Here is a 20,432-nt window from a genome sequence, read left to right as displayed (position 1 = left end):
TGCTAAGCAAATTTTTGAAAGGGAAGAACTAGGACCAGAGCTGGCTTCCAGAAGTGTAATTTTGCTGTCATGCTCTTTCCTGAGAGAAGGGTACTTGCCAAATGAACAACATTCACACTGAATGTTGGAACACAGCTGCCCACGATCCCAGCAAAAAAACACATGGATCTCACTGCAACTCAGTTTTCAGAGGGAGGATGGCCACCACTGGCCTTCTCTGGTGGATTCTGCAGTGTCTCACTTCAGTAGGAACCACCACAGTTCTTCTGGTCACCTGTCCCCGTGTGAACTTCACACAAAAATCCCTATTTGCATTTCCCTTTGTAGCATTCCCTTCTTTAAACTCATAATATATGGTAGTAAAGGTGTCTTTTAAGTCAGTTGGTGCATTACTCCCACTAAGTTAGGATGACCTATGCCAACTCCCACACAGTAAAAAACCCTACACACCATTTCTAATTGCTTTCAGACCAACATTGCTGTTGCAGAGCACAAATTAGCTACAGAATCAGACTTTTTCCTCTAGAGCACATTGGAATTATATCAATTCCCTCTACACACAAAAGTGCAGCACTTGTTCTACCCACAATCAGGTCAGTCCTGTTATATCAGAACGCAATCCCTCCTCCTAGTGCTGCAAGGACTGCATTTGGAACAGTAATTCTTGGCTCTATTGTTCTCAGCTGCTATGTGAAAATACTTACTTGATTTTACCTTGCAACAGCATTATGGGGATGTTAAACAGTGATAGTTCTAAAGCATTCAGACAGTAGAGTAACAAAGGGCTATTTAAGTTCTTTAAGAGATAGTCAAGCACTGAGTTGATTTGTTTGGTATTTATAAGCGTCTTCAATACCACCCATACATTTCTACTGGCTGCTTTAAAACAGAAAAACATTTGCCAGTCAGGGCTTAATGTATCTGGCCTCCTGTGGTGGGCTGATGCTGCCCACCCCCACTGGGCAAGTGCCGCAGACATCTTTTCATGAAAATCCTTTCCATAGGACTTTTTCCTCCTGAGAAGCTGAGAGGCCTCAGGAACAAAATGTAAACATTGGTTATCTGCTGCTGTGGGATGCAACAGGTGGATCTGTGATTGGCCCATCTTGGATGTTTATAATTAATGGCCAATCACAGCCCAGCTGGCTCAGACAGAGAGTCCGGGACAGCTGCCTTTGTTATCATTCTTTCCTTTTCTATTCTTAACTTAGCTAGCCTTCTGAGGAGAACCTTTTCTTCTATTCCTTTAGTATAGATTTAATGCAATATACATCATAAAATAATAAATCAAGCCTTCTGAAATATGGAGTCAGATCTATGTCTCTTCCCTCATCCTAAGATCCCTGCGAACACCATCACAGGCAAGGGAGAAAAAATATAACAAAAAACCTGTGGGTTGAAATAAGGACAGGGAGAGATCACTCACCAACTACTGCCATGGGCAAAATAGACTTGAAATGGGGAAATTAATTTAATTTATTGTCAATTAAATCAAAGTAGGATGATGAAAAATAAAAATTAAATCTTAAAACACCTCCTCCCCCACATCCTTCCCTTTTTCCCAAGCTTAACTTTACTCCTGTTTCTCCACCTGCTCCTCACCAGAGCCTTGTCTCTGCCCCTCACTCCTCCTGAGGGGGAAGACTCCCCACATTCTTTCTCTGCTCACATGTGAGCCCTTTCCATGGGGTGCAGTTCTTCCCAAACTGCTCCAGCACAGTCTCTTCCATGGGGTGCAATCCTTCAGGCACAGACAACTCCAGTGTGGGTCCTCCATGGAGTCACAAGCTGGGCCAGCAAAGTTATTCCAGCATGGGCTCCTCTTCTCATAGGTCCACAGGTCCTGGCAGGAGCCTCCTCCTGCATCAATTTTCCATGTGGTCACAGCCTCCCTGAGGCATCCACCTTTTCCAAAATGGTCTCCTCCATGGGCTGCAGGAGGATGGACCTCCATGGGCTGAAGGGACACAGCTGCCTCACCACGGTCTCCATGCAGGCTCCAGGGGAACCTCTGCTCCAGAGTATCTGGAGTACCTTGATACTCAGTAATCTCTGCTTGGAGTACTCCACTGGCCCTGGTGTCTGCAGGGTTGTTGCCCTCACATATTCCTCTGCAATCTGCTCTTGTGCAGTATTTTTTTCCATTTCTTTGCCATGTTACCCCAGAGTCAGTACCACCATCACTGATGGGCTCAGCTCTGGCCAGTGGTGGGTCCACCCTGGAGCCAGCTGGCATTGGGTCTGTAGGACACCAGGGAAGCTTCTGGCAGCTTCTCACAGAAGCCACCCCTGCAGCCCCCCCACTACCAAAGCCTTGCCAGGGAAACCCAATGCATCTCTGAATGGGAAACATCATCTGATCTCTCTTCTAGGTTTGTTTTTCTTCAGTCCACATCCATTTGCCAAACATGTACAGTGACTGACCATCTGCTTCACCTCAGAGCTGAAGGGAGGCTACAACCCTGTCCACCTCTGTTCCCAGCCAGTCCCCAAAGCCAAATGCCTGCTGCATTATACCAGTTTTGGCACCCTTACCAGTGGGATTATTCAGCATGTGGTTTCCTTCCTCACACATCCTGCACACATCTTCCTGTGGAATTAAACTCAGGCCTGCATAGCTGCTCCAGTATCTGCAATACCTGGAGCCAGAGAATGCTGTCCTACTGGTCCTGCTATCTGTAGGCTTCTTTGGAGTTAGCCAGTCTCTTTGTAGTCACAGGCCCCTTGCTCTCCATCAGATCCCAGCCCAGTCATCTTTCAGAGACAACAAAATCTCTAATGCCCAAGTTTCAACTACAGTTTCTTTAATATTTTGCTACATCCTTTTCTCTCTTATAGATAAAAAAGAGTATTTCCATCCCTCCCTCACTCACAGACTGCAATATTAATTACAATCTCTTCAAACTATCTACTTTTGTCAAAGACATAGCCAAAGATCACAAGCAACAGTGAAGTTGCTTATGATCTTTGGGTATGTCTTTGACAAAAGTACAAAATCAAGCAAGCATTGATGGCCAAAACCACTTTATCATCCTACCAAAGTGATGTGCCTGGCCAGAGATAAGAGAGACTGAAGAGCAGCTAAGTCTGTATTGTAGCTAATGCTAGCAAAGATTCACTTTGCCAGAGATATTGATATATCCATGCATGTAATATTATATAAAACCAAAGTCTTTCCCAGAGTGTTTCCAAGATAATTGGCATTTTTCTGCTATCATCACTAGGGCTCCAATCCCAAGCTCTTCAAGCTGGGTTGATGGCATGGAGAATCATAGTTGCAGCCTTAAGAATCACAGAATCATAGAAAGGGACCTTAAAGATCATCTATCTCCAGCCCACCTACCCTGCAGGGATATCTTTGAATACATCAGGTTGCTCAGTGCTCCATCCAGCCTGGCCTTGAACACTTTCCAAGATTGGGCATCCACAGCTCTGGGCAACCTGTTCCAGTGCCTCACCACCTGCACAGCAGAAAACTTCCTCCTAATGTCTAATCCAAACCTACTGTCTTTTTGTTTGAATCCATTCATCCTTGTCCTGCCACTTACAAGTGATACAATGTCCCTCTCCACCTTTCTTGTAGGCTTCCTTCAGGTACTGGAAGGCCGCAATTAGATCACCCTGAATCTCCTCTTCTCTTCTCTTCTCTTCTCTTCTCTTTTCTCACAATTCCAGTCCTCTCAGCCTTTTGTTGTACTAAAGATGCTCCTTCCCTCTCATCATCTTGGTGGCCTCCTCTGGACTCTGTCCAACACATCCATGTCCTTCCTGTGCTGGGACCCCAGGGCTGGATGCAGCCCTGCAGGTGGGGTCTCACCAGAGCAGAGGGGCACAATCCCCTCCCTTGCCCTGCTGGCTATGCTGCTGCCTTTGATGCAGCCCAGGATGTGTTTGACCTTCTGGGCCGCAGGCTGACACTGACAGCTCATGCCCAGCCTCTCACCCAGCAGAATCCTCAGCTCCCTCTCAGCAGGGCTGCTCTCAATCTGCTCACGCCCCAGCCTGGAGTGATACTCATTGCCCCAACAAAGTATTCCGTGTATCTGCTGCACATTTTCTCTTCCAGCACTTACAAATCGTGCTGCTCCTCCACAACCTGCCAACTCTTTTGTCTATGAAGCTGGCACAGGAATATAAAGAGATCCTGATTTATGAGAAAGGGGGCTGTGGAGGGAAAGGGACAAGAGCTATTCTTCAGGAATAAAATTAACACTGCAGCCAACCTACCTCTGCTTCACACTTTTTAGAGCTCACCTACTTTGGTAAAAAAAAACCAACCAACCAAACAAAAACCAATCCAAAACCCAAACCCATAATCCAATTCCACTGCTTATGCTTAATCACTGCATGTTACTATACAAAGAGCAAGCTAACCACAGTGCTATGCCACCATGAGCGTGGACAGCAAAGATAAAAGACTTTGATTGTTGCTAATATTATTTAGAAACTGCTTCCCCACATCAAATTTCCAGCTAATTCTCTGTGTCTTTTCTCACACCTTTCCTTCCCCTTTGCACACAAGTTATCAAATTCAGAACAGCAGCTGAGCTGCCAAGAGAAATGGGGGATTTTAAATTGAAATCAAAGAGCAGAATCTCAATCAATTTCTTATGCCCTTCTCAGCATGTGGTAAGGGCGGCTGTGGAGAGAGAATTGCTTAGCCTGGTGAAAAGGAAGAGGGAACTTGGTGTTTATTTGCATTCCTTCAGCTCAAATTGTGGCTTTTGGGGGCACTGGCTATTCATTTAAGATGCTCAGCTCCATGTTTTGAGCTGCCTCTACAGTTTCAAGCAGGAGCATGATGTCTATAAAACCAGCTGCAAATAAGGTGGTATCAATCTGGCAGGCTAATAAGATGAGAGAACAAAAGGAGAAAGAAGAGGAGCACCTTTGAAGGGTCACACACACACAAATCTCCTTTGGACCAGCAGCACATGCCAATGAATGAGCAAAAATCCCTCCCACTGGATTGCATGGGGGACCCAACAGTACAAAGCCTGAGGATATCCTTAATGAGACTTGCTCATGCTCCACACTACAGTGAAGCAGCTTTTGAGTTTTTGAGTTTTTTGAGTTCTGCACAAACTATCCAGAAGCAGTCCAGCCTTTGGGGGACCTACCTCACTGTCAAACAAGGCACTGATTAAGTCACAGGAAACAACTTTGCATCAAGAAAACTGACTGAACAACTTTGCATCAAGAAAAGTGACTCAAGACTGAACCCATGGCAAGAAAGAGAACCCCTGGCAGTACCTGACCCAGGTGCCCACCAAAGCAAGCTCCACCACAAACCCAAGCCCACCGAGCCCCTGCACAAGGGCTGGGCTGTGGCAGCGCACGGAGGGCATTTCCCTGGGCAATAGCACCACCTGGTGACTCCAGGGACTCGGGAGCAGGAACCGGCTCCACTCGGCCACGCTGGGACTGGAGCGCAGCAGGAAGGGACACTGACTCTGCCCGAGTGAGCTGGGAGCCAAAAGCCTGGGGAACGAGGGAAAGAGGACAGCAGGATGGACTTGCAAGCACTAGAAAGGTGATGCAGACTGAGAGGGAAAGAAGAGTGCCTGAGCACCTTCCCTTGGAATCACAGGCATCTCCCACTGCTGGGACCGCCTTGAGGAGCGCTGTGCGGCAATGGGTAGTGTGAAGGTGGCAAAGGCAGCTTCAAAGGAATGCTCCATCCCACAAGTAATTTATTGTACTAATGAATAAAGAAAGGAAAAACCTCACAAAACCCATAAAAACCCCACCCAAACCTGCACAGTATCAACAATGCTGTATGCCACAGGGGGGAAATTTTGGGTTAATTTTTAGGAGACCATAGTTGTGGGACTTCATGGAGTCACTATTTTCCTCACAAGAATCACACTTCTATTTGCCTTTTACTGAGCACTGGATCAGAGGATCCTCCTGACCATGGCATAACACAGACCAGACGACAAACCCACTAAACCCACCCTGAGAGGTGCCTTGTAAGTGGTAAGAAAGTGTGTTACAGAATCATAGAATTACAGAATGGTTCGGGATGACAAGGACCTTAAAGATCACCTATTTCCATCCCCCTTGCCATGGACAGGGACACCTTCCACTAGATCAAGTTGCTCAAAGCCCCATCCAGCCTGGTCCTGCACACTCGCAGGGATGGGGCAGCCACAGCTTCCCTCAGAGACCTCAAACCATGTCTGAGGTGCTCTCTACCACCCTGGCTCACCCTAATGACATCTCCCTGCTGCCAGCTTGCTGATTTCCCATCTGAGCTCCACCACAGACACTTCAGGATGACCTCTCCAATGTTCACCTTTTCATTTTGCAGGTGAGGATGAGAAATGGGCCCTGGTTTACCACGAGTCACATTCCCAACACCAACAAAATAGGAACTAAAAGCAAACTTCACAGATCACTCCAGCAAGTCAAACCTCAAACAGGGAGGAGCTAAATAAAGCTAAAATAAATTAAAACTGCAGGTACTGCTTCAATGCATTACCTGCAGTTTTAATTTAATTTATACAATACAATTTTATTGATAGTAATACCTGGATTTTGGCAATTCCAATGGTCAGAGTTAATTTTCTAGACAAATTTGGGACACTTTTTAACATCTGCATGCTGCCATCCCTTTCCTACCTGCTCTATCTCAAAACACACATGGAGTCACAAAAATCCACTTGATGTACTAGTCCTCCTGCAGAGAAATTCCTATTTAAAGATACAGTAAAAAATGTGTGAATAGTATCTACTTAGAAATGCTCATAATTGTCCCTGAAGTTGAAAAATTAGGTAAGGGAAGCAACATACAAGTCACTGCACCTCACATTGTCAGTGATAATGAGTATTGATTGCAGGGGTTTTATCTCCATTGGCCATATGCACACATACCAGCATAACAATTTGGTTAAATATCTTTCTTCACCATTGTGCAATGCAGTGATCACAGAAACTAAATTTAGTTTTCAGACAACATGCATAAATAACCTGAGGTTTTCACAGTTAAGTAAACACATTAAGCAACAGCATCCTGACAAATGTTGTTTTCAAGTACAATTTGCCAGCAAAAAATGGGATAAAAAATTCTGTGTAGTTCTTTCCAAACCAAATTCTTTTCCTAAGTGAACCTTCCCCACATATACTGTAACAGCTGCAACTTTCAAAATACTGGTATGATGAGGAGATAATCTTTGACTTGAATTGCTGTTTGACACAAGTTGCTGTTCATATTCCAACACCCTACCTCTTTTCATTGTCAAATTCTATCATCAGGGGTCATGATTTAGAAATATAGGCGTGTCAGTGTCACCTAGTAAATACAAAAACAAAATAATTTATATTCCTGTCCCAACATAGAAGATATCAAAAATCTTCCAACCAGTCTGAAATTGATAATCCAATCCAAACACTATAATTTCACACTGCAGATTGCCAACAAGCATCAAGTAATTTTCTTTTATTAAATGAAGGCAGTGGCTCTTACACAAGCAACAATATGCCCATCAACCACAGCATTTGACAAAATGGCTCTTGTGTTCAGCTTGCTATTTCACTAGTATAAAAATTGTTCAGCAATTGTCTGGAAAAACTGTAAAAGGGCTCAATTATCTTCAAATTTGTCCAACCAAGCTCAATAAGTGCTATTCAATTCAATGTTCAGACTTACTCATCCCACTTTGTAACTGTCCCACCTGCAACTTGTTACTGCATTTCATAGCAGAGAGGAAGAAAAAAGCCACTTAAATTATGAGTTCCAACTGAAACATTGGTTGAAAACTTCAGTCCTGGAGACAAGAAAGCCCAGTCCCTTCTCTCTTACAGAAACAAGTAAGAGAGAGGAAGAAGGCAGTTTCAGGGGCAGCTATAAAAACTCACATTTCCTCTAACAAACAGGAACCAGCCTCATGGCCATGGAGCTTTGCTCCAAATTAGCAGAGCCCTGGTACTGGGTATGTCACCTACCAACAACCAGAAGCAAATAACTCCTCCACTGGTCTCTACTGGCCAAAGGCAGCTGGACACCATCAGCCTGGAGTGGGTCAGGAAACACCACAAGGGTGGGACAGGAATTAAGGATTTCATACCTGGATGTATTGCCAGAAACTCTGCCTCTGATTATCAGCTGCTTTTAGCTGATACAACAACCTGCAAAATCAGCAGCCTCTGGTGACCATCTAAGGTGAGAGCTGGTCTCCTTTATCAGCAGCCTAAAGGCTGCCCAGCTGCTATGGCACCCTCTTTATGCAAGCTGCTTTTACAATTTGCCAGTCTTTGGAAAGCAGCCTCCATCAACCTTCCAGACACAATAAAACAAGTTTCTTCTGCAGGGGGTATCAGGAGAAGGGGACAAGTTGAGAGTTTCTGAAATTTGCCATTATTTGTTATTTCCAATTAACTGCAAATGACGTGTAGATACTATGCATCCATGTGGACATTCGGTGGCAACATGAAGGAGAGGCCTAAAATCCTTGAAACTGGAGATTTTCATTTCCTGAATTTATGTGCAGGATGGGAAATGGACAAACAAAAGTTTGCCTAAACCTAAATCTGTGCTAAGAAATGTTTTACCCAACTGTTAGGTTTAACTAACCTCAATTAGTAGTGATTTCATATTCATTCCACCTGCTGTCTGGATGTAGTTTTCCCTAAGACAGCAAACATCACCACTTATTTTCAACAGCATCATATAAAGACCCACCTGGTGCTTTCCCCTCTATCACTCATGCAAGCAAACAGAAGAGATAACAGCAGGCACGGTATAATAAATCCCAGGGCTGAGTTTTTTATCTGTGGATTTACTCAGTGCTGCTGTGAAGTTTCTAAACCTAAAGCTATCTGCACCAAACAGGCTCACAAATGGGAGAAATTATCAGTGCAAGGCCGTAGCCCCTAAGCAGTTGACTTCTTGAATGTGTTCACCTCCTGTTGATTTCATCAGGAATAAAACTTCTGAAAGCTGGTAACACTAGTGCCATGAAATTCAACTTTTTAGGGAAAGGTCCTTAAGGAAAACCAGGTTTTGTTGCTCTTACTGTTAAGGCACCCTCTTCTCTCCATCACAAAAATAACTAGGAAACCAGTATCTAACTTACAAGTGACTTGCAGAAGGAAGTTTTTATTCACCTGGCCATTTTTTCTCATGTTCACTCAAAATCTGGGAACCAAAAATGGTCAAAAGTGTATAGACTTTGCAAATCTCAACTGAAATCTCGCTGGGAACATTTCAAGTGGAATGCTAAACCATGGAGTTCAGTACATTTAAAGACATCTCCTCAAAGGACAAAGGGGTAGAAGAGTGCATTTCATCTTTCTCTCAAAAGTAGGAGAAGCCACATAGGAGGTGCTGAGGAGTCACCCTCAAGACAGACTATCTGGATGGATACTAAACACTTCCAGTGTCACAGCCAGAGTGTTTGGGACCACGTGGAACTAACTCCAAAGTTCCCACAGATCCCAGACACGGCAGAACAACAGGCACAGGGATTGAGGAAGAGATATCCACTGGCCAAGGAGATCCCACCAAAGCTTCCCTGTGTCACATCTGTGACAGTGGTTTTGACTGGTTGAGAGATACAGCTGAATTTAAAGCAATGCAAGCAACAATTCTGCCGGCTCCACTGGCCAAAAGTATTTTGAAACACAAATGAAACAGCACTAAGACAAAGTCAGGGGTTTAAAATCATTTAAAAGGAAACTGAAGGCTAAAACCAAGGGAGAGGTTGGCAGGGTTTTTTCACCCCATGTTATTATTTCTACTACCTTTTCTTGGTTTGCTCTGTCTAACTTTCTGTTTTGTTATCCTCAGCTTCTCTTTCCATTCCTTCTGACTTTATGTTCTTCAATCCCTCTCACCAGTCGCCCTACAATGCTCCCATATGTTCTACCCTGGTCTCACAGTTTCAGTACTCCATCTCCTCCTCCATTATTCTGTTTCTCCAAATCTCCTCCATGCTTACCTCTGCACCCCTTTTTCTATTGATCTGCACATCCTTGCAAGTGTTCAAGGCCGGGACCAATGTTGTCTACAGGAACGTGCCCCTGCCCAGGAGGGCTGGAATGAGATAATCTTAAGGTCCCTTCCAACCCAAACCATTCTTTGGTCATAAACTATTCCTGAAGAACTTTTTTAGGCTGCAGAGCTACCACTCTCCTTCAGACAATCTCTGTACATTTGGATTTATGGTGTCAGAGGTTGGCTTTCTCTCTGCTATTTTCCACACCAGTCTAAGGGAGAAGACAAACCTGGCCACAAGATAGGTAGATCTCAGCTATTCTGTCTGGCTTTAATGTCAAATGGCAGGAATCACTCATGAGCTGTATAATCTCAAATACTTAATTTACCTAAACATTTTATCCTATTCTCCACACATCAGTGCATTCAGCTGTGCATTAAAGCATGTACTGAGCTTTAAGCACAAGATTCAATTTAGCCCATGCAGCAAAGGCTGAAGGATGCACCCTGACACTCTGCTGAAGGGGGATTACCCTAATGCTCAGAATCAAACATATACTAAAGGATGCTACTCAGATTAGGGTTTCAGTAACATAATCTCAAATCAAATTTATGTTATTTGGTTTTATCCAACTACCATTTTTGTCACATAAAACATGCTCCAACTGTCTGATGAATGCCCTGGCATAAATTTATTCTTTCCAAGTGCACTATGCAGGAAAAAAAATAAACAAAAATATCCACGGCAGAAAAAAACCCACATCAATTTAAGACAGAACAATCGATTCTGAAGATTATTCCCATAAACTACACTCTGCTGCTTGAGTCATAACACTTGAAGACAAGGTTTAATTCCCTCACTGACATTTAACAAAACCAAGGCAAAAACAAAGTTCAGCATTCCTTGGATTTTCCACAAGAGCAATAACGTTCAAAAAAGAAAACTGCTGGTGTAAGGGATAATGTAGCAAAAAACCCCCATGTTTGTAGCACATCCAGAAAATTAATATCCTAAAAGGAAGCTTGTCTACACAGTATTGGAAAGGTTGAAGTCAGCATGGACTATGCACCATGAATAACTTCTGGCCTAAAAGTGGTTGGAGGTTTCCTGTTCATATCAGCTTTAAGAAGAGGTATTTCAAGTCTTGCTATTATGATTCTTAAAATAGGCACTTAAATACTTATATTTAGTATGCAAAGGAAAAGGAAAAAAAAAGAGATAGATAACGGGCTTCCTATTCACAAAAGAACATACTCCCTTTCTCATTTCCTAAACCCCTCCAGGAATTAATCAGCTGCGAGATTCATCCACCAAAGTGGAAGTGCACCCTTACAGGCTTATAGTGGTGAGTATCAGTCAGTGAGAGGTTCACTTTTTTGTGATTTGAGGGTTTTTTTATTAACAGAGACTACCTAAAGCAAACAAAATTAGTATTTGCTTCCATGGATAGTAGAAGATGCTCAAAATTAAACTGTGACTGTACGTTTACCAACACCTCAATATCTCAGTTGTAATATTCTTCTAAATCCTAAATTGTTGACCATAGTGATAACATATTTTTGCCCCCTTAAACCAAGCACCTAAAAATTGAAGTCTCAAGAGTCAAGCTGAATCTTGGTGTGACACCAGACCACATTCAAGAAAATGCTCTTTTCAATCAGTCTTTGGCAAGTCTGGTGATTCCCAGTACGGCTTCTCTCTGCTGGCACACACCAGATGTTGACCTAAGGATTCTTTCTTGCCACTGAATTCCCTCACAGGAAGAAATGGGTAGATCTGGAGAATTGACACAGCAGCAGTACTGGAGATGATTTATCAGTTACCAATTACAAGCATAAGATAGAGAAGGTTAAAGCTATTCCAGAGGTATCCCAGAGGTCATCAGTGAGCGTGGAAAGAGATGCAAGTGACTTCAGACACGTTCTATCACCCAGAAGCACAGCTTTGCTGATGAACCATGAGATCCTATCAACACTTAAGTTTTGTTTGCTGCAGAATTAAATGGGCCTCAAATTTAATTTTTTTTTCAGAATTAAACCCACTTTAGTAATCTCTTGTAACTCATTTTGGCTCCGTATACAGGTTTTAAAGGGAAGGAGAATCTGCTTCAGAGAGCCCTAACTGTAGGTGAATTCCTGTAAGAGCCTGATATTTATAATTTACAGTTTATTATAGTACCCTGCAGGGACTACATTCCCCTGAGGGGTCCAACCAGGACACCCAGTGACGTCTGCAGCATCCTGTCACTCTGCTGACAAAGGAGGAAACAATAACTCAGGGACACTAAGTATTTAGTGGCTGGATTTCATGCACATGCACTTCCACATGTTGCCCAAATAAGAACATACTCTGGCCAAAACAAAAAGTGAAAAACCATAACTTCTCTACCCTCGCCTGCAGAAAATATAAAACCCATGCACTAACCAGCATTTCTGTTTAAAAATATCCCAGCGAAAATAAAAAGCATTTGTTCCACTGCCTGTTGTTCGGCTTTCAGCACAGCCCTGCAAGGCCAGAGACTGTAAATCAACCACTGGCATGTGCTTACACAAGGCTGTGCTCCCAGCTGGCCTCCCATCCACCTCCGCTGGCGGCTTCCTAGAGCTTGGATTTGTCCTTTGGCAGTGGTGTTCAAAACGGCGAGCATTCACGGAAAGGGTGCACAAGATGTTTCAGAAGAAAACTGAAATGCGTCCCTTTCCTGGCATCCTACAAACTGAGATGGAATTTTAAAAATTTCCTTTCACCTTGACCTTGACACCACTACCCAGCCTCTACAAGGTATGTAGTGAGAAGAAAAACAACTCTGTAAGAATAAAAACATCTTTTATTTTGGTTTACTTTGGAAGCACGTGTCCCATGGCAGCTCCAGACACCTTCTGCAGAGTTAAATTCACATCAGCTGCCCTTGGCCTACAGTCAGGAGGTAGTGGGGGACACGACAATGAGCAAAGCACTGGAGGCTTGCTCTGCCCTCTCTAAAAAGCACGGGATGATCCAACTCATTGGCACGATGACCTAACCCATAGGTGTGATGAGCACTGGATGGAGGTAAGACTTGCAGGTAGCTTGTGAGCAGACCAACTCTACCCAGCTTCCAACCTCCTTTCCCAACCCTCTTGGAAGGCACCTCTAACCATGTGTTGGGCACTCAGCTGGCCCCAGAAACACCTCGAGAAAAATCTGAGCAGAGGAAGCTCCAGACCTCTTGATGGAGAGCACAGCTCCAAAACCAGCCCCCACATCAGTGGAGGCTGGCGAGACACCAGAGTTGAGAAGAAACTCCTTGCCCTAGTGTCCTGGTTTGAAAAGGAAGTGAGTTTTTTTTGGGATGCTGTGCAGTTTTCTGAGGCAGCACCTGAACTGTGGGGAAGGTGGGGCCAACAGCAGCCTGCTCTAGGGGAAGGTGACCCTGCCCATGGCAGCAGGGTTGGAACCAGACGGTCTTAAAGGTCCCTTCCAACTCAAACCATTCCATCATTCTTTAACAGTACAAACCTGCTAATGCAGCTCAGTTCAAAGTGTTCGCTTCAATGTGCCCCTCTCCCTTCCCCTCGAAACCACAGCACAGGAAATGGAAAAAAAGAAAAAAGTGCCTGTCCTGATCTTATCTGGAGAGAGATGTGGCCAGGAAATCCATGACTAATAGCAGTCCTGGGAGGGTCTAGCAGCCCTGGTGACTGGACAAGTGGCATTTGCAAGAAGGAGCAGCAGGGAGGCAAAAGAGCAAGAGCAGCAGAGTTATGGCTCCAACCTCCTTGTAAATGCTTCTCTCAACAAGCAATTAGCTTGAGAAATTTGGGACAGAATAGGTCAAGAACAGGTCTCTCCAGCCTGTACGTGCACTTGCAGTCTGCAGCACCCACACTGCACCCAGCTCAGACACAGCCCAGCACAAGCAAAATGCACCAGCACTGTATAATTTGTGTAATTTATAAACACCACCAGAGGCAAAAGCCCTGCAGACTCAAAGGTCTTTGCCCATGGGCAGCTCAACTGCACTGTAACTGCAGCACATCCTACCAATAAATCAAATTATCACCTTAGAAACAAGTCCTACCATCAACCAGAGTTTCAGAAAACACACTTTAAATGCAAATTAAAAATGGCCTTTTAATATGGCTTGACTTAAGCTAGCTAAAAGGAACCACCTGATGGAAATGAGAGGGTTTTTCTTTTCCTTATGTATTGTTTGCATGCAAAGTTTCTGCCTCCTTCACATAGTCTCAGCATTACTTCACTGAATAGGGCTAAAACTGCACTCAACTATGTTTAAAAAATTGAGTTTATCACCATTCAACTTCCTTATTTTGGCAGAAAGAAAGAAAGAATGTGGGGGTTTTTTTCTCCAGAACTACTGTAAACCAAGAAGTTTCCCAATTTTTTGGCCAGAAATCAAAAAAAGCATGGGGCTAGGGAAATCTAAATATAAAGAGAATTTGAAAAACAGTAGAACTACAGCCTGCATATGACATCTGGGTGATAGTTACTGCGGGGACTCATTCAACAGGCAAGTTACAAGCATGGGATGGGAGCTCAGAGATGGTTATCAGCAAATGGGAGCCCATGAAGTGCAGCAACAAGCACCAACCACAGGGTGCTCTTTTGCTACCCAGGAGATGATCAGTAACAAGCTTCCCCTTTGAGGCTTTCCTGCTACTGAAACTAAAATCTGCTTCAAATTCCTCCTTCTGCTTCTTCAGAAATCCAGTTTGGTTGGGCCACTGGAAACGAAAGCAGAGTGCGGCCTCCATAATCACCTTTTCCTAGAAGGATGTTCCAGTCTACCCTTCTAAGCAATCCCACACAACACCCTTGGAAGTAATTAGTAAAGAAAAAGTTTTGTAGATATGTTAGAAAGCAATAGGGCCAAGATCAACATGAAATCCTGAATTCCAAATTACAAGAAATTATTTACCTACTTATTTAATGGATATAATGCAAGAAATCTGATTGTAGCCATTTAAATGTCTTATGAAATAATATGAAAAGGCTGCTCTAGGCTTCTGAAGACACTTTTTTATTGATACAAGAGAACAGGCCTTTCTTGCTCGGTGCATAACTGGATTGTTATGCAATATTGACAAACACAATAAAAACAAAATCACCAGTCTCAGTCTCCTTGTATGCTTCTTTTGACTGGCAAAGCAGGCAAAGGAACATGGAAGTGCTGTGTGCTCACATTAAGTGCATATTTCAGAGTATTCTTCACCAAAGAAGAATACAAAGAAAAAACATTTCCCAAGAAAATCAGGTAAATGCAGTTCAGCTGACCACGTCTGTCTTTCAGTTCTCCATGGACTTAAAATCACTGTTCAGTTTCACCTGTAATTTGATGTTTCACTACAATGCAAAAAAATAACTGGCTAGGAAAGAGATACAGATCAAAGGGCTCCTTTGATGGAAAGCCTGAAATGATGGACACTTCAAACCAGTGACTTCACAAGACAGACAGCCACATGGTCACGACTGAAAAATTTCTCTCACGATAGAGCTACTTGTTTACATAACAAAATAGAATGAATGAGTAGGTAACGATGAACCATTAACATGGGAGAAAAAATTGCTTGGCAGTCTCTGTTCTTCTCTCAGACAAGACACTTTTTGTGGACAAAATTACAGAAGGCACACATTTACTTCATCAGTACATTCTTCCTCTTTTCATGACCCCCTTTGTTTGCTCTGCTCTCTGTTTTAGGCTACAGCACTGCAGATGTTGATGCACTCGTGGATTCTGCACTGTGCAGCGTTGCTGTCTCCAGCAGGACGCTCACCTTACCACTGAGGCCACCTTGCACACACCTGGTGACAAGAAAGCTCCTTAACTGGTCCAACCCTGCCAGGGGTGATGCTATTCTGTTTTTAACAGCAGCTTTCCTGTTTGTGCTGGGACATGCAGGCCATAAAAGCATTGACTATGACAAACATTTTAGACACAAATGAAAAGATTCCCAGTGGTCTGTGTATACATCTATATCATAGTGTAATTTCCACAGAGGAAATGTCACTCCTTTTACAAATGCAGGCTCACCAGCTTCAGACAGCATCTTCATCCCAGCAAGTGACTTCTTAGGAGCAAGAAAACGGAGGCAACAAATGGAAGGGTGAAGAAACAAAGTGTCAGCCAGGGAAGACGTGGGCACTATGTTCAGGAAAAACTTTCTACAGGAAAAGCAGTTAAGCCCTGGGACATAACCCCAGGGAGAAGACTGTGTGGTTTTAAAGACAGAGGAAACAAACATATGTCAGGAATAAGAAGGGCTTTAGGGACAAGGGATGACCTCTGAGCCTCTTCCAATCCTACCTCCTTTGGTCCTGTGATGCACAGTCACAACACAAAAATGTAATAAACAAAAACAAAAGGAAAGGAGTAATGGAGGTCACTTTAGATGGTAGTCAGCAAACCACCTCCCAAAGCCTGAAGAGTTGTCAAAGTTTCCTCAGGAAGTGACAAAGACAAGAAACTTTGCCTTAGTCGTAAACCTGGCAATCTCTTCTGCGGCTGCCACACACAATTATGTCAGGATTTGGCAGGGAGCTGTAAATCGCTCCTCCAGCCCACATAAAGAAAATGTTGGGAGCTAGGCACAGGGCACTGAGCAGCCACAGACAGATTAGGAAAGCTGGCAGCTGCACAGCCAGCCACATTTCAGCACTGAAGCACGGCTCAGGAACACAGCAGCTCCCCGACACTCCTCCCTCCTCCAGCCCCTCAACAAGGTGCCCACATGGAAACACCATGCAAGTCAAAGGAGAGCTACACCTCATTTCACCACACACATTGAGCTGCAGCTAAAACCTGCTCAGACCCAGAAGCATGTGGCATCCAACACAGGGACAACTGCTGGGAACAAATAAACTGTATTGGGAGAGCAGGAAGAGTCGGGGGTAACAGGACAGGACTTGGAGCAGAGCTCAAGCATTTGCACTCAGGAAGATGAACACCTTCCACATGCAGACACCTCACTGCCCAGCAGCAATAATTTACTGGAGGAAGTAGTTCAGGAGCAGGCTTGAGGACACTTGCATGGCAACATACTAAAGAGAGCTGTTCAACTGCACCTCCATGGCTCCGTGGTTCAACTACACCCGAGGCTGCGAGGCACCGGACAATTAGACAGGCATCCTGCTCCTCCTCGCCCACTGGCAAGCTGGAACCATCCCTTCTCAGAGAGCTCTGCAATCAACAAAGCCTTCCTTCCAAACTGACTCACTCCCACCCTCCTGCTGCCCCAGATTTCCCCTGTGCCCTTCCCTTGCTTGTGTCTCCTCCAACAGCAACAAATCCCACAACCATCATCTTGTAGAGCACTACTCCTGCCTGCTCCAAATCACTCCTGTGACACCCACAGAGAGGTTTTAAAACCCCAAGATACTCTGGAGAAAGAAGAAATGAAATGCAGACACTCAAATCCTGTTTTGTTAGGTTAATGCTGAAAACCAGAGGCCAGGTTCCCTCCTGGCAATGTGGGGTCACATCCAGGAGCCAATAACCTACTCCCCATCTTTAGTGCAATGGCTCCAGGCCACTCACTGGCCCTGGAGTACTGCACTGGCCTGTACGGCTGGCAGCGTGCACCAGAGCTCTGGTTTCTCTATTCCTCTTCATCATATTCCCATCTAGACCCTCTATAGCCAAATGGGGCTCCAGAGCTTGTGGAGAAGCTGGCTTTGCAAACATTGTACCAGCTGCAATTTTTTCCCACTGGGAAATTCTGAATAGGCAGAAACAGCCCAAGCCCAGGCCCTCTGCACAGCTTGAAGCCAAACTGTCAGTGATCCCCTTGTCTGATCCAGAGGTGCAGTCTAGGGCTGTGTTCAGAAGTGGAGAGGGATATGGATTTACAAACCGATTTAACCCATATTTCTAACAAGGATAAGAACTTGTCTTGGGACTAGAACATGCCAGACTGATTATCAAGGGATCTGTGACATACAACGCAGATTAACCAGGGTTTTTTCAGGACCTACTGAAAAAAAACAACTGTCAAGATTTCTTTTGGTAGATCTGAGAATGTATTTTGAGTTGCCATCTAGCTTTCAAGCAGATCAGGCAATTATTGCCTCCATTTGTTCACACAGACAGGTATGGAGTTTCCCTGCTCTAGAAATGTCAACTTCTTAAGGGGGTTCATTATCTGAAGGAGTCCTCTCTTTTGGGAAAATAGTGTCAATCCCCACAGGAAATGAGATGTCTGTGATCAGAAGTAGAAGGTTTTCTATGACTATGCCCTCTTAAAACAGAAGGAACATATCACTAATCACTAAGTGACTATAACTACAGACACATCTCCCTAAATGCTACCACTGCCACCCCATCATTTTAATGAATCTACACAGTAATTGCATACTCTTAGTAACACAGAGCTGCACTATAGGGTTCTTTTCCTGTCTTAAAAAAAAGCAAACAATTGCCTTACAAAATCTCCAGTAAGTTTTAATGTTACAAAACATCAATAAATTATGGACATGTGGAATCTCATACCACAAGACATTTCATCTCTATAAAATTACAACATTTTCTGCTGGAGAAGAAAACAAGCAAAGACACATCCACATATTCTACCACAGACTCCTCATGTTTGTAGAAACCACATTTATTTTTGTCACTATGCCATTTTAAAAGTTGAAGGCAGGAATTCTGACCAAGAAAGGAGGGATGGTCACTGCCAAATACTTTGGGTTGAACTCTCCAGAGCCCTGGCATCACATCCTGGCAAGAACTACTCCAGGGCAAGGTACCCACTCCCGCTGGGCTAAGTGTCAACACAAATCAGAGAGAACTGGAGCGTCTATTTCTGCTCGGTTTTCAAATGTTCAACTCACTTGGATGGCATGAAAGCAAATTCACTCTCAAAAGCCTTCATTCATGCACTTCTCTGAGTGCTTATGGAGATGTGGGCCTAAAAGCAGCCGAACTTGCAGCGGGTAATTTGAGATGTTTGACTTTTAGAAAGAAACTTGTGTACTGGAGTAGTGATGCTCTGCTGGTTACTGTCAGGAGAGGTGGTTCTGCTCCGCGGCGGTGTTTGTGCCAACTTGGTGGGCACACTTTGCCGGGAAGCTCGCTCGGTGCCGGGCAGCGAGGGGCAGGCGCAGCCAAAGTGCCGAGCTAAGCACATTGCTGCTCCAGATGTGAAACGCACGCGCGAGTTCGCCAAAAAAGCGAAAGAAGGGGGGAAAAAAAAAAAAAAAAAAAAAGGGAATGGCAAAAAAGGACGTTCCTGTAAGGAATCAAGTCAAAGAAGCGCTGCTGAATAAAGCCAGGCAAGGAACTAAACAAAGCACCGAGCAGCACATCGGTGAGCCGGGAGCGAGCCCCCCGACGCAGCGCCGCCGCTTGTCTCCGGGCGGCTCCCACCGCTGGGACGGGGCTCGGCACGGTCACCGCCGCCTGTGACGAGCCCCCAGGGTGGGCAGCAAAGCCCCCTACGCCTCCGGTACCTTCGGGGCTCTGGCACCAAAGGGAGACCTCGGCGGGGCCACGGCAGCCGTGGGGATGGCTCAGTGCCGGCAGCCGCGCCGCCGGGGAGCGCTGGGGGAGACCCCGAAGGAGAGCCGCTCTCCGCCTCCCCCTACGCCCTTCTCCCTTTTACAAAGTTGAGAAACAAGACAAAAACAACCAGCCCCAAAGCCTCCCCCCGCCCCGTGCGCGGCTGCCAAGTTTCGGCGTGCAGGAATTTTCTGCGGCCGAGCCCCCCTGCCCCGCCTGGACCGCCAGACACGGCTGCCCCCGGGAAAGCGGGACAGCCGGGCCGGGAGCGGGACAGCCGGGCCGGGAGCGGGACAGCCGGGCTGGAAGCATTCCCCCGCTTAGCGAGCAGCCCAGCTCCCACAGCCCCCACCTGCGAGGCAAGAGAGGAGGCAAAGAAAGGGGGAAGCGACCCCGCGGCCGCCCTTACTCACTCCAAGCAGACAGACTTTCAGCTCGCGTATCGCCATCATCTGCCCGGGGCCCGGCCGCTCCGCATCCCCGGCGCTCAGCACTGCCCCGCCGAGGCGGCCCAGCCCCACCGGGGCCGCCCCCGCCGCCGGTCACATGCGCCCGGCCCCGCCTCGCTGCTGCCCCCCGCTCCCATCCCATCCCATCCCACCCCACGCCACCCCATTCCACCCCACGCCATCCCATCCCATCCCATCCCAGCCCATCCCAGCCCACCCCAGCCCAGCGCCCCCGGAGCCGCTCCGGGGCTGCCACCGCGCCCTGGGCTGAGCCCCGGGGACAGCACGGAATGGTTAGAGGTGGAAGGGAGCTCTGGAGATCATCTGGTCCAACCCTCCTGCCAAGACAGGGTCACCTGGAGCAGGTTACACAGGAGCGCATCCAGGTGGGGTTTGAATGTCTCCAGGGGACATGGAGGTCCAGCGCTCTGCCACCCTCAGTGGGAAGTTCTTCCTTATGCAGAGGTGAAACTTCTTGTTTTTCAGTTTATGCCTATTGCTCCTCATCCTCACTGGGAACGACTGACACCATCCTCTTGGCACCCACCTTGA

The 20,432-nt window shown here is 45.6% G+C and overlaps 1 protein-coding gene across 1 annotated transcript in view; it reads right to left on the bottom strand.

Annotated features, from left to right (window-relative positions):
- Positions 1-19,895, bottom strand: part of RAB31 (RAB31, member RAS oncogene family) — a 62,280-nt gene extending 42,385 nt beyond the window's left edge. The window contains exon 1 of the mRNA XM_054284783.1: positions 19,845-19,895. Coding sequence (XP_054140758.1) covers positions 19,845-19,883 — 39 coding nt within the window. The 5' untranslated portion in view covers positions 19,884-19,895. The remainder of the gene's footprint in view (positions 1-19,844) is intronic.
- Positions 19,896-20,432: the final 537 nt, after the last annotated feature.

Source organism: Melozone crissalis, unplaced genomic scaffold (assembly GCF_028551555.1).
Source record: "Melozone crissalis strain CALT ecotype California unplaced genomic scaffold, PUWL_Pcris_2 ptg000042l_1, whole genome shotgun sequence".
Taxonomy (NCBI): Eukaryota; Metazoa; Chordata; class Aves; order Passeriformes; family Passerellidae; genus Melozone; species Melozone crissalis.
Note: the sequence above shows the minus strand (reverse complement) of the source record. Positions and strands in the feature narration are given on the sequence as shown.